Source organism: Engraulis encrasicolus, chromosome 14 (assembly GCF_034702125.1).
Source record: "Engraulis encrasicolus isolate BLACKSEA-1 chromosome 14, IST_EnEncr_1.0, whole genome shotgun sequence".
Lineage (NCBI taxonomy): Eukaryota > Metazoa > Chordata > Actinopteri > Clupeiformes > Engraulidae > Engraulis > Engraulis encrasicolus.
In genome coordinates, this window is record NC_085870.1 from 28869233 (window position 1) to 28887467 (window position 18235).

Consider the following 18235-nt stretch of genomic DNA (forward strand, 5'->3'; position numbering starts at 1 on the left):
CTCTCTCTCTCTCTCTCTCTCTCATACACATTCAGAGACAATGATTTACAACCAAGGCCCTCGCTTCTTCTGCTAAAACTCGTCAGGGGGTCCTTGCACTGTCACCACCCTTCCTCAGTAGTATTGATGTGTGTGTGTGTGTGTGTGTGTGTGTGTGTGTGTGTGTGTGTGTGTGTGTGTGTGTGTGTGTGTGTGTGTGTGTGTGTGTGTGTGTTTGTGTGTGTATGTGTGTGTTTGTGTGTGTATGTGTGCACACGTGCGTGTGTGCGTGCATGTGTGTGCGTGTTTGTGCGTGCTTGTGCGTGCATGCGTGCGTGTGTGCGTGCTTGTGCGTGCGTGCGTGCGTGCACGTGCGTGTGTGTGATCCAGGCAGGGTGCAGGGGGCTCAACGACGGAGGGTAGCTTCCCAGCTTGTCGAGATTCTTCCTGAATGCAGTGAGGCAAAATCAGGGAGGGCAAAGAATCCAAAGAAAAACACTACCTTTTTCTCATCTTTGACATTTCATTTTAACAGAATTTTAAAAAACATGGGCTGCCTTTTATGTAATAATTGGATTTCACCTTGATGTGTGAAGCCCAGCAAAACAGATTAATTTCAGCTTCCCACCTTAAATTACACTTATAGCCTATTGCTTGTGTTGCCCATGATCTGTTTGTAGGCCCTTACATAAGCTATTTTTGTAGTGTTTTGTTTAGGAGCAGATGGGTTGCTATGCAACATAACATGAAAAACTGTATTGTACATCGATTTTCTTTTTCTGTTTGTTTAAGCCCTTAAGACACAAACCCTGTTGTACATTTGTTAGCAAGAATGGCAAAAGTCAAGGTGAAATGCGTTGGTAAAGATTGTTTGTTATGTTTAAGTAATCTTTGCCGTAATGAAAGTTCAATAGTCATACATACTGTATAGCCTACTGTACTTTATGTGGTAACAAGAAATGTCATGCTACAATATCTGGAGAAGTGAAGCCGTTTTAATGCATTTTAAAACACAGTGTCATTTAAGATGTGCAGTATTTGGTTAGTCTCTAAACACTGAGATGGTAACATTTCAAATTACGTAATCAAATGCTTAAATTTAAGTTCATCAGATCTGAATTACCTTGTGTTCCATAGGCAATCACATCTGACAGGCAGTGTTATAATCAATAACAATAAGTTAGTTGGGGGAATTTCTTACAGGATAACGGTTTGGTATGTAAACATCACCACCAATTTTTAAATGAATGCTCCATAAACTTATGCAAAATCGGCAAAGAAAAATAGTTGGTCCAAAAAGCGTCTTTTGGCCAGGATGGCAGGTCTCATCCTTTGCTGAGGGAATGACGCAACCACATGGGTTACTGTATGGAAAACTGTATTGAAATGCTCCATCAGTGGCTCCAAACACTGGCATCTATGGGTCAGCTACAGGTGTACAGACAGTATACTCCAACATTTCTCATGAGGCAAACCTTCTCACGCAGCATCTTTGCCGGTAAAGTATCATCCAAAAAAGGCTGTTGTTACCCTGGCTTAGAGTTAACCTCAAACGGCTGAACAACATTGTAGGTGTGGCAGGGTGCCATTTCTTTTCACACTGTGGTTGAAATGTTGCCTTGTCTGCTGCCTTTTCTATGAAATAAATACTTTTTTGGAAGCAATTGTGGGAGAAAGAGAGTCTTTCTGCACAGTCATGAGAGGGTGGGTACTATACGGTATGTCATCCTGGGCCCAACGTTGAAATGTTACCTTGTCTTTTATGGAATTAAAAAACAACATTTTGGACAACACACAGCCCAGAGACCAAGCTCTTTAGTCTGGGATTTGTTTCTGACGTTTTAGTGAACATTTAAAATACAGTGTGCATATTTTTTACTGCAGACCTATGGGGTCCTGTTTTCATCTGGGGTGTGTGTGGTGAGCCTGATATCAACCTGTCTTATGTCCATGAACAGTAATGCATATGCACAACAACACAGCCCATCAGGCAGCAACGTGGATAGGGCTGTCTCAACCAGAGACCCTGGTGAAAATATCACCTTCATTAAAAAGTTAAAAATGAACGCATTGAGAGCCATTCAAACTGTGGGGAGCTGTCTGGGGGACCTGGCACTCTTTTGGCAGTCTTTTGTCCCCTAGGAATATACATACTGCAGGACAGGGGAGAGAGAGAGTGTTGTCTATCCCAGATGTACTTCCTTGAGATCTGTTGGCGTATCCTGATGTCCTCTCTTTAGTCCACCAAGAATACCAACTCTGCAGGTTAGAGGAAGGAGAGCATAGTAGTGTATCTCAGCTGTATTCCTCTGGTATCTGTCCAGGTATCCTGACACCTTGCTCTTCTAGCGTGTTCCGCGGGGTGGAGCAGGCTGCACTGGTGGTGCGTGTGGTCTCGGCCTCGTCTGTTGCCATTACTGTCACTGCTGCCGTGGCCGTTGCCGTGGCGCTGCTGCCGGTCCTCTGCAGGAACTGAAGGAAGTTCTCCTGGAGGGAGCCGCCCTCCTGGCTCAGGGAGGACGTGGTGCCGCCCCCTCCCCCGCCCAGCTCCACGGGCCGGCTCGCCCCGCAGCACCGGCCCAGTCTCACCAGCTGCTCGCGGATCTAGATAGATAGATAAATAGATAGATAGATAGCCTTTATTGTCTCCAAAGGGAAATTCGTTTTCACCACTATTTGTTACAGGCAACATGAAGACATCAATCCCACAATACATGTACACAAGGGCATCGAGCACCATACATGCACACTCAAACAAATACTGTCAGACAACATAAGCACATACTCACACAATAAGCCATACAAAAACGCCAACAGTCACATACTATATACAGTTCACTATACCAGGGGTTCCCAGATTTTGCAATGACAAGGCCCCCCATATACCGGTAGATTCCAGCCAAGGCCCCCCTTTTCTGTGCACCCGCTTTCATAACTCGATAAACATAAGAAATAAAATATTCCACTGAGACCGTTTAGCCTATTTTTTTTTTTTTTTGGCTAATTATGTTATTCAATTTATGAAATTATTAATTGTCTTTTGTTTAGTGGTGGGCCGTTATCGGCGTTAACGTGCTGCGACAATGTGAGACTCTTATCGCGCGATAAAGAAAATATCGCACGTTAATCTATACTCAAAATATGGCTTTGGAGTTTGGGTATGCACGTCACCATGGCGCTTGATTGACAGACGCTTTCAGACTGCGCCCCAGTCGCTTCTCCTCTCCACCTGTTGCTATCAGCAGACCTAAATATGAACAGGGTTTGCATGCTGAAAACATTAATCTCTCTGCCGTGGTAGGTGTTGTTTGAGTGTTTTTTCATAAATGGTAGACTAAAGAGACGTTATTGTTTGAGGTGAAGCACATTGTGTGAGTAGCCTACCAGCCCGACATAGCCTACATTTCCTCACGCATTGCATGGAACACATAAACATTGCATGGACCACATGGACAACTTCCAGAAATCTTGCCGGTGCCATAATTGCAAAACATTCCGTGTGATATGCATTTTGAAGATTGTCAAACTGAAACTGTCAATATCTACTCTCGCTGAATGTTTGTGTAATTGTGTTGCGATCACGCATTTGCGACTATTGAGATACAACAGACGGTAATAATAAACCTCGCGGTTGCCGCGCTTGAGTTTTTTTTTGTTTTTTTTTTTCAAACTGAATTCATTTTGAAGTTGTTACTCCTCGAGAATTCTAACTCTTAGAACAACTGTCGGGTCCCCAAAGGCCAGTGCTGTAGGTTCTAGAAATCCAGCCTGGAGCTGTGGGCTGCTGTGCGCAGAGCTCCTCCCTCTCTTAAAGGAGCGGCTGCTCTTTTTAACAGTCAGTGGCAGATTCTCTCTCTCTCTCTCTCTCTCTGCCCATTAGAAATGCTGAATTGTTGAGGTCATTTTGTTTAAATAGCCTAATTGTTTGATAGATTTATCTGTAGGGTCTATTCGCCTATACAACTTATAGCGCTGTTCATTCTGAAATTTCAGTATCTTATAACTGTAAATGCTTCCTAACATATTTGACACACTTTACAAATATTGCAGTGATTTTTTTCATCACCAAGTATCAACATGACCATTTTTCAAGATGAGATGCATTTGGGAAAAAATAAATGAGCTCTGATCTAATGTGCCATCTTTCTTAAGAAACCTCAAGGTTTTTTTCGGCATTGTTTCGCTAGCGTGTCTATTTTGAATGAGCCATTTTGATATAGATTAATCTAGATTAATCTAGATTAATGTCATAATTACAGTGAGATTAATCTAGATTAAAAAAATTAATCTATGCCCACCCCTAATTTTGCTATGTTTTTCCTGCCGACCTGCCACTGGCCCCCTGGCACACCCTCGCTTCCCACCTGGAGTCCATGGCCCCCACTTTGAAAACACTGCACTATATACACTACCTGCCGGTTGAGCAGGCCATAGAAGAAGGGGTTAACTGCGAAGGAGGAGAAGGCCAGCCAGGTGACCACCTCCTCAATGTCCCCTGGGCTCTGCAGGGGCGTGGAGAGGGACAGGTGCAGGTGGAAGGTGAAGTAGGGCAGCCAGCAGACCAGGAACTGGCCCACGATCACCACCAGGGTCACCGCTGCCTTGCCACCCCCAAACACCTGCAGACAGGTAGACATTTTCAGTCAAGTCAGTCAAGTCAACTTCATTGTTAAAGCTGAGGTTTTTATTATACTTCAGATAATGTAAAACACTGATTCTTGAAAAAGTGGCTAAAACAGGTTGTAGTGTTGAAAGAAAAATTGCGAACCAATATGTTATATCCTCATAGACTAAGGTCTTGGCTTTTCAGAAATGCACAAGTCCAATCTCCCCATTTTGTATTTTTTTCAGAAATCAGGCTTTTCTCCGATCATACCTTGTTTTTTGTCAACTCCGTCAGATACAATTAAAAGCAATTAAAATGGTATTCATTTGGTTGCATATGTATCTGAAGTTTTTAAGTCATTAGGCCTATGTGTATTTTTTGCACAAGTACTGATTTTACAATATCATACAGTGCTTACTTTACGCCTAAAGAGCACAATATTTTTTTTTATTATTTCACAAATATTCGTGTTGGCTTAAATTAGCTAATACTTTAATAATTCAACAACTCCAAAGGAAAAATTTGTAAGCACATTGATTTAAAATATCCAAAACTCCTTCTTATGGTGGTGACTTAAGAGTTGACGGTGGTGACAGTAATCTGAGGGTGGTGCCAGTGGCCTCATTATTACCTACATTTAGCAAAATAAATAGCACTCTCACGTCAATGGCATCTTGCATTAACATTTTATTTATGTGTGTGTACAGTATGTTTGTGAGTGTGATTTTTCTTCATCAGTTAGATTCTCTAGGAAGTAGGTCACTGATTCTTGAGAAGGTGGCAAAACAGGTTCTAAGTTGTTCAAATCCAAAATATAGAGGTGTATTATCATACACAAAGATTTTGGCTGTGCAGCGAATGTATTGGCCAAGCTCCCCATGTTTTACATATTTCATAAAATAGGCTCTTACTTGTTTTGTCAACAGTGTCAGACAGAATTAGAAGTAAAAAGATATGTTTACTGTATTAAGTGAAGAATTACTCCAACAATTCAACACAATATTGTAGATACATTGTGAGCATATACTTAAAACTTCTCAAAAACAGGTAAAACACATGGTTTTTGTGAACTCCATCAGATGTCACCACTGTCAGGTTTTGTGACAAAAAAACCTCCAAATGCACCTCAGTAGAGGCTAGAGTATGATTTTGGATCATCATTACTACTAACATGGTAATGTTTCATTAACCTGCACAATTTAGTAAAATATGGAACAAGATGACGAGCGGGAACAAAATCTGACGGTGGTGATGACATCTGACGGTGTGAGACAAATAACTACTCTTTTACATATTATCCATTGTTTGTTCACATTAGCCATTTCATTTTCACTCTGTTTCTTAGGTGCTTCATACCGCTTCTGAAAAAGTATATATTAATTAACATTAATGCAATATAATACTATTAAAACCCCAACGGTGTTGACAGTTTATGGTTGGGACAGTGTCCAAACAAATTAACAAATTGAGGAGAAAATAGTAAACTTCCAGGAGTTTCAGTGATGGTGAAGTATGTAGTAGAGCTAAAGGTTTGAAAAGGGGTTCTCAGTAATGACAATGACCTTGTGCATACCTGGGGTCGATTTCTCAAAACCAAAAGTTGCTTACTACATTAGCTACTTTGTTGTTTTCAGTGCATTTTTCCATTGGCAACTACCGAAGTTGCTAACAGGCTAAAAACTTCTCTTTTGAGAAATACACCCCAGATTTTATTGTCTTAAAAAAATATCTGACGGTGGTGATGAATATGCGTTACACATTTTGAGCAATGAGAAAATAATATATTATTACTATACACTGATAAAAAAAAAAGTTGGGCCAACTCAAAATTTAAAAGTCAACCAATTTCACGGACTTTCTCAATTTGTTGTGCAGAACTTCATATTAAAAAAGTCAACCGATTTTCACTGACTTTCTCAAGTTTTTGTGCCAGAACTTTAATATTAAAAAGTTAACCTATTTCACTGACTTTCTCAAGTTACTGTGCAGAACTTAATTTTCCAAGTAAACAGATTTTACTTGTTATCTGAAGTTCTGCATAGTAACTTAAAGAAGTCAGTGAAATCGGATTACTTTTAATAGTAAGTTCTGGACAATTACTTGACTAAGTCTGTGAAACCAATTCACTTTTAATATGAAGTTCTGGACAATTACTTGAGAAAGTCCGTGAAATTGGTTGACTTTTAAATTTTGAGTTGGCCCAACTTACTTACTTAACCGTATCGAACAAATAAAAACAAGTCTATACCAACATATCAATGCAACACATATTTATTGAAGCTTTGCCATTGAAAAGCAGGCTATGTGTAATTCAACATTACACCACACATATTGCCTCAATCAAAGAAAAACAAAATAAGGACTGGTTGCAGCCCTATGGCCCATGTGCTGATGTTGTATTATGACACAAAAAATAAGACCTCAAAATATAAAAGTAGTTAAGGCACCTGCACTGGCACACAAAAAATAAGACCTGAAAATATTAAAGTAGTTAAGGCACCTGCACTGGCACACAAAAACACTTAAGTGCTTAAAATCCGAAAGAAAAAAAAAAGCTACACACATTTTTCTAGAGCCCAACGGGGCTACTAATTAAACTTAGTTTCAATATGGCCATGCCACACACAACATGTGCCATTGTAAAGCACAGAATTTTTGGGTAAAGCCTACAACTGAATGTCTGCCTGCTGATGGTCTCGTTACAGCTTGCTACAGTTCACTCACATTAACAGTAACACATTATGAGGGTGGAGTCTCTGCTCATCACCTACCTAAATTATGTAAATATGCCAGTGTCATAAGGTGAAACAGGAATACACACCTTTTAAAACACAAAACACTGGCACAAAAAAGTCTTAAACAGAAAGTGCAGAAAGCTCTCTCTCTCTCTCTCTCTCTCTCGCCAGGGGGTAACGCCACATCCTCACTGGCAAATCACAAACACATACAGCCTATCTTAAGAATTCGAAAATCTTGCGCCGCAGAGACATTGCTCTGGCAGAGCAGTTCTGCGCATCAAGCTCAAGAAAAACCTTCTGGATCACCTCAAATGTGTAGTTCAGTCCCTTCGGATATTCCATATTGCAGGCATACAGAAGCCCAAAGAGGTAGCCAACAGCAGAGGGCAAGTCGTTAATGTCGTCTAGGACCACTGTTTCCTCCAAGATGACGGCGATGTTGACGACATTGGGAAGAGACCTTCTTGCTGCCACACCATCATCTTCCACTACGGAAAGGATACCGATCTTCACTCCTTTGGTGTACGTCTCTTCAGCATCAGTGTCCTGAGAATCAGAGAGAGAGAGAGAGAGAGAGAGAGAGAGAGCGAGAGAGAGAGAGAGAGAGAGAGAGAGAGAGAGAGAGTGATATGAAGGCATACTGTGCCAGCAAAATTGATATGTCTCTTGTATGCAAGGAATACTAGCATAAGAACTTTTGATCACCTATACCAGTGATTCCCAACCAGAGGAATATGTGTATGCCTATGTATAGCTAGAGGTATGCGGACACACTGCTAGGGGTACATGGAGAAAGAAAGAAATGTATGAGCATAGTCACATTCAGATAGAGGAAGATCAGGGGGGAACTCATAGCATGATACACAGGCTTAGGTTGTACGCAAAAAAAATGGTTAGGGAGCTAAGCATTATTCATGGGTTATTTATTTCATAAAAAGTTAATAATGTAAAGCCAACCATGGGTTAGGAGTTGAGCTTGATAGTAGGCTGTCGGTTGGAGTCATGACAGTAGCAGGTGGAGGAGGGAATGAATAAAAGAAACCCTCTTTCCCCCATTCTCATCCACAATTGAGATGTCCAGCACATGGTAAATGGTCCCAACACTGCTCCCTTTGAAGTGCTTGTTGGGCTGTCCCCTTGCAAAGGTGAGGACTTACTCATCTTTTCTACTCCTTAGGATTAAGATTTTTGGTTTTCTTTACCATTTTTTCCCAGTTTATTTTAGGATGTGGTTATCTGGGTGCCAGCATAAACTGGCTATTATATGTGTAGGTCTAGGTATTGTTTTTGGACCCATGTATAACCTTGATTAGAGGGTGGAGTCTGTGTCTCTGGGTAGTGATGCACCCTATCCACCTGACCTGTTTACACCGGAGCAGTGACTATTTAAATGACACCTCCTACCCACAATCACATGCCTGATGAAGACCCTGTTGGGTCGAAAGGTTGTATGACCTGAATACTTTTCAAAGTGGAGCTAGTGTGCAGATCATGATTTTGTTCCGATGAGAGAGAAGTAATACTTACAAAGCATTTCCGGAAAAGGCACCCATTGTCTTCTTTCAGGACGAGAGGCAGTCCCTCCAAGGCAACGCGTTCCCTAAGGTCCGCAATGTCTGCCACCTGAATTTACATGTGTACATGACAAAAAATATGTACTTTTTTCACTGCACTGTTGAAAATATGATGGGACACCAAAACAATACTATGCAACTCCCAGATATTTATACGTCTGATATCAGCCTGTGGGTTGAAAGGTAATAACCAATACAAGCCCTAAAAATAGCATAGTTGGACTTGAGCCGCCCGTGTCGTGCATTGTGTGCACAGTGATGGACACCTCGTCAAGATTAATAAAGTGCCTCACTACTCTCCTTCATTGTGTGATACCTTCTCAGAGTATTTGGAAGCATTTTGTACATGCAGACAAGTTACCTGGTCATCCAGAGGTGCAAGCAGTGTTGTAAGCTCAGATCCTGCATGGACTCCTTCTTCTTCCTGTAGTACTTCAGCAATGCCGGAGTGATCTTGCCAGTGATGATCGGAATGATGTCATGAGGTCAATTTGTGTGATGCGGAAGAATTCACGGCATATCTGTGGGGAAACAGTGAAAGAGTGTACTGTGTTGTAGTTAATTTACAAATTTGAAACGAAGACAAACACAAAGAATCATGTACAAACTGGCATACGTTAAGACTAATATAGCAGGTACTAGCCTCATCTTTGAAGAACAGGGCAGGCCCATCTGTCCCTCAGGACTTGGACAAGGGGTTGAATTTCAATAACCTCTCGGCGCCGAAGAGAAAAAGTAACATCCATTGTTTCTTTGATGAACTTGGCATCGAATGTCTTCTTTTCAGTTTCCTTCATCATTTGTGATCTTAGGTCATCAAGAGATTCGTCTGATTGCCCTTCCGCATGTGGAGGTAAAAAGTTTACCTCAGCTCTTCTTGCTTTTTTGAGGCGAAACTTCATCCCTTTCCTCTGAATCAGCTTTCTTTTTGTTAACAGACACTTCTGCATGCCCAGCCTTACGCAACTTGGTTCGGTAATTTCCAACTTTAAACCAAAGGCTCACAAGCCAACCATCATACCCAGTTCCAGGACCATCTTCTGTGAGGCATGGGTGTTTTGCTACTAGTGCTGCGGCGTAACACTTCATATCTGCCTTGTCTGGGTAGCAATCTGACGCAAAAATGGACTCCACTATGGCAGTGATGATGGCAGACTTCATTTCTCTTGTGGGGACAATGGGAGTTTTGGTTTGCTTGTAGACCGTCGTTCCCTTGCTTCAGCCGAAGCTCAACATCGAGTGAGAAACTTGGGATTTGAACAGATCCAGGTGACGGCAAATCTTTAGCAGCTTTGAGTTTTCTGTAAAAGTTTGGAGAACCCAATGTGTCCGAGTGACTAGATGTGCTTGCTGTGTCGAGTGATGACACAGAGCTTGTGTCTGACTGGGCGCATGCAGGTGACTCCATAGCAAGTGAAGCAATGTTGTCCCACACCCACTTTAGGACAGATCTGTCGGGAGGCAACTCATCAATGCTCTGCAAGTCAGTAAGGGCATTTTCAAAGTCAGGATCTTCAAATTGCAAAGAAAACTCTCCCTCCAGTTCAAGCATCTCTCTGAGAATATCCTTTAGATGGTCCACAGATTCCGGTACACTACGAAGCTGGACCCTCCGATAATCTGCCGTGGGGAAATGCCCACTCGTAATAGCATTCTGAGGAGATAAAATGAACGGCAATTGTAAGAGAGTTAGTCATGTGATACCAAAGCGATTGCACTGTTTTTTGAGCATGGTAATTTGCTATATCATGACTTTTCAAAGTACCTGATGTCCTAAAGTTACAGACACAATCCTGATGGGGGTAGGTCCAATTTTCCCTTGATAACCCTGAGCGTGTTTCAGACAGTAGTGTTTGACGCAGAGTGATCAACTTCACAGTGTTCGCACTGCACAGCACAGCACAGTCGGAGAGAGTTGTATCTGGAGGGGGGAAAAAAAGAATAAAATAATTAATTTCAACATCTGAATCAATCAACATTTGAAATCAATCTCAGATGGAGTTGTATGTTTCAAGTATGTTTTTCATTTTTAACATTAGCTATGTATTTAATATCAACTTTTTCACTTATTTATTCTCAGACCCATAATTTATGTGTCACTGTGCGATGCCATGGAACAGTACTTTGCTCTGAAATGGAACCTTACAGTGCACATTGATTGAAAAGGGGAAAATACACTTGGCTGTAAGTGATGAAGGATGGCTGGAAAAATATAATCTATTTCAGTACATTTATAGTTGTGAAAATAAGTGATTTAACTGCTCTTAAAGATCTTGGGAATTTGTCCCTCTGAAAGGCAGACTTTCCAGTAGGCAGACCTAAGAAATTGCCTAGGACCCCGACCAAATCTGTCCTCCATAGGGGCCCCAAGTTAACCGTCACACCAGTAAACCCACAAAAAAGTAGGCTTAGCCACATATGCAAAGTAATCGAAGATGGTGTACATGACTCAAAACACAGTAAATAGCAACAAAACACCGACATTTTTAAATAATATGACTTTAGGGCCCCATGTTGATATTTTGCCTAGGGCCCCAAAATGGCTAGATCCGCCCCTGGTCCCTCACATCATGCAGGAACAGAGGCATCTCGGGTGGGGGGGCGTGTGACATCTGATTTTGGGGTGCCCCCCCCCAAGGAAATGATTTCCTGTCTCTCCAATAAGCAATACATTTTAAGCCTTCACCAACATTATCATAAATTTGAAGCATAAGGCAAATAAACAGACGTCCCTCTTTAAAAAAAAAAAAAAAAAAAAATCTCACCAGTCACCTTTCCTTTGAATCAGTCTGCACAACTACAGCTGTTGCTTTGGGGGGGGGGGGGGGGGGGGGGGGGGGGGAGCATCCAGCCCTCCGAAGGGGGGAATGATGGGAAAAGTTTGAGAACCACTGACATAGCCCATCTTAAAAGAAACTGGAAACATGAGCATCAACCTTGAATTGACATGATATAATGCAACTAAATGGCAAGAGAAATCAATTATCTTTGATCTAGTTAGTATTGTTCTTTGCATAGCCTATTGTAGTTCTGTGATTTGAAAGTCATGCAGACAAAAGTATAACTCAATGAAATAAATACTAAAAATAAGCTGTTCTGGCCGTGTTTAAAATAAGTTGTAAGTTGCGTCAATGTCCTTCACGGGGCGTTTCTGACAACGGTTGAAATACAAAAAAATAAAAGGGGACAAATGCTTTGTAGCCTACAATATTAACCACGTTAAGAAATAAGTAGTGGAGATGGAAGATGGGCTAGCCGTCTGGCAGTCTCTCTTGAGTGAAACAGAACAGGCATGATATTTATTTTAACTGGGAATACAATTCATATCCGTGGGGAAATAGTTATAGTGGGGCTGGGGCCGTTACACCATAAACACCTTTTTAAATGTTACTTTCGACGCCACGGAGCTGGCTCGCTGGAAGTGCTTACACAGTGCCCGTGCGTTACGAACGCTTAATAACCATCTGTAGATTCTACAAGAGGTAGCCTACACACACGCGACTGACGAGCACAGCCAGGGAGAAGACATCATTCACGTTTTCACGGACAGCGTTTTTCACAACCCAACACAATATAGGTCCTACACAGTGGAAAACACAAGTTTGCCGTGTCTCGCACCACCATCTAGCAATCACGTGTATTCAAAGACAGTTCTAATTCCCCAACTCGGTCGGCTGTCCTGCCCTGTCCTTAGCGCATTCTGTTCTGTTCACCTCTGTCAATCGTGCTTTGTGAATTGTGGTAAATATCAAACGCCGACACGGGAAACACACATGAATGCAAGCCAAGTGGTATTTTCCACTGGAAAACTCGTTGTTTAAACACGAGTTTCCGAGACTTGTGTACACAAGTTTCGAAGAGCACATTAATGCACAGTTAGGCTACTTCACATTCACCAAACACCATCCACTATCACAAGTCATCATAGCAACGAAAGGGCATTCATGGCGGCAGATTGCATTAGTCAACTAGAGCTCTACTCTAAAATTACAGGTTTTATTTAACCTCAATCAAGCCAAATATTACACATTCAAGTTGTTGGACATTAGGCTACTAGCCATAAGGAGAGGACAGGGACTTAGCACGAGAGGACTCCAATTCTCCCATTAATCCCATAGTCAACACATAGAAGGCTTTTTGAAAAGACATTGTGGTTTCCTTTGATGCTTAAAATAATGTAATGTAGGAAACAAAGATTGGGCGCCTCTCAATTGATGACGGAGAACGAATGCACAGCTAGCTAGCTAATCACCTGTTACACGCTACAACCCTGATGGGTGATGCCCAGGCTACATTTAAAAGAAATTAACTGAAACTGAAATTATATAGCCTGACATGTGTCAGACTAGAAATTATACACAGAAGTTTTGATTGATAGAACAGAATTAATCTTACCCTTATCAAGTGTTGGTAGACTTCAGGTGGCAAAATCCATGGAAATCGAAGCCAAGCACTTTGAAATGTCTGGCCCGCCCTTTTCATTTACCAGGAGAATCCCCGTAGCTGTAAATGTTGCTCGTGCGCATGCGCGGTTCAGGGCTTTCTACTTCAAAGTTGAAGTTCCATCAAGATACTTCAACATCAAGGTTATGTTAAATCAGACATTCAATTTCACAATATTAACTCGGAAAAATGGTTGAAATTAATGTCAATTGTGAGTATTGAAAGGCAACTTTATAATTTCTGTTTTGTCAACTGAAAATCATTTGTCAGTGTAACTGATGCCAAGTTTTGATTTTTACAGTGTAGTAAATATTGTTTTACACTCACTATGTACATATCTGTAGAACCACTTCAACACGTTCTTCCATGTCACGGTGATATTTTTCAATTCCATAAGAGATTTTTATGTTGTAAGTCAATTGAAATGATGATGTCTGTCCTTGGAACAGCCATTTTTACAGGGTGTGGGCAGCTTTGTAGCCATGAAAAGTAATAAAATTACACTTAAATATGTCAAACAACTGTGCATTTGTGTAACAAACTCCTTGGTCATTACCTGTATTCATTTTGTTAATGAAAATTTAGTTGATTTTAAACAGAATTAGCATGTTTATTGCTGTTACAAACTTTCAAGAATCAGTGAAAAGTTAGATTTTTTGTCAAAGAAAATAGGGAAAATGCTGCACACTCTGCTCCACGTTTTATTCTGAAGTGACATTTCAGCCATCTGGCCTTCCTCCAGTGTGCAGCATTTTCTTTATTTTTTTGACATTTGAATGCACAAGAAAACCCCCCTAGGAGACCTGAGAGCTTCCAAAAGTTTTATCCAATTACAGAGGACGACCTCTGTAAAATAGTCAGGGAAAGTAAGCAGTCTACCTACAGCCTTGACGCGATCCCCACATATCTGCTAAAAAACATACTTGGTTGCTTAGCAGCACCTTTACTGCAAATTGTTAACACCTCTATGCTTACAGGCATTTTTCCAAGCTCATTCAAAACAGCCATGGTAAAGCCACTCCTAAAAAAGACAAATTTAGATCAGAATTCTTTAAACAACTACAGACCTATATCAAACCTCCCCTTTATAAGCAAGGTACTAGAAAAGTTGTATTTAAACAGCTTAATCAACATCTGGCTGGGAATGATATCTTGGAAAAATTCCAATCAGGCTTTAGAGCCAACCATAGCACCGAAACAGCACTAACCAAAATAATAAGTGATCTTAGGCTCAGCACTGCCGCAAACAAAGTTTCAGCATTTATCCTCCTCGACCTCAGTGCCGCCTTTGACACGATAGACCACAACATACTAATTGACCGCCTTGAATCTTGGGTAGGCTTGTCCGGTCACGTCTTAGAGTGGTTCAAAACATATATTACAGGAAGGCAGTTTTTTGTCACCATCGGAGAATACGTCTCCAACAAGTATGATGTGCCTTTTGGAGTCGCTCAGGGTAGTTGCTTGGGCCCTCTCCTCTTCTCTCTCTATATGTTGCCCCTGGGCTCCATCATCAGAGAGCACAATGTTGATTTTCATAGCTATGCCGATGACACTCAACTATATATCTCTGTCGAGCCTAGCCAAACCACTGCCATTCATGCCTTGACTAAATGCATGTCTGCCATCACAGATTGGATGAACAGTAACTTCCTAAAATTAAATGAGGATAAAACTGAAGTGTTGCTCATTGGGCCTAAGAAAAAAACTCCACTCAAGCCTAGGTGACCTAAGCATGCACATTAAAGATAAGGTTACTAGCCTAGGTGTGGTCATAGACTCGGATTTGAGCTTTGAGCCTCACATCAACAAGATAACAAAATCTGCTTTTTTCCATCTTAGAAATGTCAACAAAGTGCGTGGCTTGGCCCCCCGACAAGACGCTGAGAAACTTATTCATGCCTTTGTCACCAGTAGGATAGACTACTGCAATGCTCTCTTCTCTGGTCTCCCAAAAAAAATAATTGACGAATTGCAACTCATTCAAAATTCTGCGGCAAGAATCCTAACAAGAACCAGAATGAGAGAGCACATCTCTCCTGTCTTGGCAGACCTGCACTGGTTACCTGTCTCATACAGAATCGACTTTAAGATTCTGCTCACAGTATTTAAAGCATTAAATGGACTTGCCCCTAGCTATATCTCAGACATGCTCTCTTTTTATGCCCCTGCTCGAGCTCTCAGGTCCACTGATGCCAAGCTGCTAAGGACCCCCACCCCCCCGCAGAAGAAGATCGGCGACGCCGCATTTGCCTGCTATGCGCCCAAGAGATGGAACGCCCTCCCCATCGGGATCCGATCAGCCACCTCCGTCGACTCCTTCAAGAAGCAGCTGAAGACCCACCTCTTCATCCTTGCCAACTCCTAGCTGCCAAGGCGTCATAGTGTCCCAGCTGCCGCAGCGCCCTTACTACTCGCAACCAGCCCTGGCAGGGGGCTCCCCTAGGTGGCCGCTGGTCTCTGCCTGAGGTTTCTTCCTGACTATAGGGGGTCTTTTTTCTCAGACCTCACTGAGCTTGTTTTTTTTCCCCCTTACAAACTATGAATCAAGCGAAAGGGAGTTTTTCCTCACCCCTGATGCCACCAGGGGCCGCACCTGAGCGCCCAATCTCTGTGTGACTATCTATGACTTATGATAGGCCCAGCCACTATGGACCTTACACATCTAAGAATCCTGGTCCTAACCTACGTTGACCTTATGACTCTACATTCTCTGTCTACCTCTTCTTCCTCTGCCTTCCTGCTTTTTCTGCCTCTCCTCTATACCTCTCCTTTTAAATCTATCTCTAACAATGTTTCTTTTTCCCATTTGTTAAGCACTTTGAGTTACATGCCTTGTATGACACAGTGCTATACAAATACAATTATTATTATTATTATTATATTAAGAAGCCAGCAACTCAAGACATACTTTATTGGGGTGCAATACCTCTTTTTTCCAATGTTTGATCTTTTACCTGACATGTTTCGACGGCATAGCTTCCATCTTTATCAGAGGGTAACACTTAGGACCTAAGACATCTTTAGGATGATATTGCTCTAGCATATCTACAACGTATTTAGGGCCAAGGCCATTTGGTTACTTATAGATTATCAGAAGAGTTTTAAACTCAGTTATAAATCTCACTGATAGCTACTGCAATGACCTAAGAACTGGAGTGATATGATCTCCACAGCATAGGTAGAGTTTGGGCTGGCAGTACTCAGGACAACGGCAGGTGGCCTTCTCGACCGGCAGGTGTTTCTAATGGGCCAGAGCGCGCTGGTGCAAGTGCCACCTGGTAAGGCTTCTATGGCTCTGTACTTGAAGCATGGGCAATGTTCAAAATATCAAGGACAGAAAACTTTGGGCTGGAAGAGCCACTGTTCTCCAACACCTTCTGGCCTGAACAATCTGCAGTACACAGCAGCAAGAGCAGCATGCAACTACTGTATGTGCCGCCCCATAAGTTGCCAGGCTCGGGCATCTGATTGACTTGAGAGAGAGGTGCTGGCGGTCAGCTGATGAGCTCCAATGACCTTTAGTGGCGTGAGCTGCACAGTGCCATGGCCACGAAGGTCTTACGAAACTTAGGCCTGATTTTTCTAGCTTATGCTCTGATTGTAATGTGCCTGATTAAGTTGTCTATGTTTTCTGCAGTTGCACTAAACTTGCTGGATTCTTCACTCTGTTGAATTGGGGTGTGTTTACCATTTTTGTGGATGTATAGATCTTGCAATGGTTCAATAAAAGGATTTTTAAAGTCAAAAGTCTTTGTTTTGTTTATAATTCTATAATTTAGTGTTTTACCATGCATCCATCCGTTGTGAGGAGAGCCTCTGAGGCAGGCTGCGTGTTATTCTATTTAGAATTTAGGGTTTTAGTACCCACCCGTTCTGAGGAGAGCCTCTGGGGCAGGCTGCGGCCCATGGCGATGGAGGAGCTGGAGCTGGAGCTGCTGTGTGGGGTGGTGGTGATGATGGTCGTCTGGCTGTTCACAGAGTCCTTGCGTCGCGCCTTCTTGCCCGCTACATTGGCCACCCAGGTGGGCACTTGTACCTGCTGACGAGCCGCTGCTGTACGTGCCACCTGAATGATGAATGACTGATTAATGGATTGCATTCACAACATATATATATATATATATATATATATATATATATATATATATATATATATATGGCTTTTGTACTCCTTATTGCAGGGATGTCAAATTCAGGGGCGGGATACAAATTTTGCCTGGAGGGTCGTTTTATTTTAGCCTGGGCGAAAGCCGACTGTTGACTCTTTCAAACAGTCTGGCAAAAGCTAAGAGGAATCCGTCTCCGTGTTGGGCGGGAGATGGTCTGACCTTACCTTACTACTATTGTGCTTCATTAGCATGACTGTTACGACACCAGGTTGACAAAGCATACAAATAACAAGACAAAAGTGTGTAGAGTGGTACCACAACCAATCAGTAACGGACTCCGCGGGTAGTTCTGTGAGTATTTTGTACTGTGAAACATGACTTGAACACAAAATTTGGTGTGACAGGAATACGAGTGGACAGAGTTCTCAGTAACTACAATATCCAACCTAATACCAAAACTTTCCATTTCAATGTTGGCGTAGTTACTGCACTCATTTTGCCTTTGTAATGCATAGTAGACTGTAGGGGTGTAAATAAGAATCGATATGTCGATCCTACGGCCAACGATCGAATTAAATCATTTTGTATCGTTGGGCATTCTTAACCCTGTGAAACCTGAACCATGAAAGCAATGAGAGAAAATTCTATTTTTTTGGCATTTGCTTCAATATTGGTCCCTTATAAGAAATGTTAAAAAAAATTCAAAATTTTGTTAAGGTCACTGAGATATTTAATGCATCATATATGATGCATCAGGCTTTTAATGAATGAAAATTCCAATTT

At 41.8% G+C, this 18235-nt stretch overlaps 1 protein-coding gene across 1 annotated transcript in view; it reads right to left on the reverse strand.

Moving 5' to 3' along the window:
• Positions 1–963: 963 nt before the first annotated feature.
• gpr61l (G protein-coupled receptor 61-like) overlaps positions 964–18235 on the reverse strand; it is a 29291-nt gene continuing 12019 nt past the window's right edge. The window contains exons 5-7 of the mRNA XM_063215357.1: positions 17212–17409; positions 4392–4598; positions 964–2583 (exon numbers count right to left, since the gene is read on the reverse strand). Of these exons, the coding sequence (XP_063071427.1) occupies positions 2275–2583; positions 4392–4598; positions 17212–17409 (714 nt within the window). The 3' untranslated portion in view covers positions 964–2274. The remainder of the gene's footprint in view (positions 2584–4391; positions 4599–17211; positions 17410–18235) is intronic.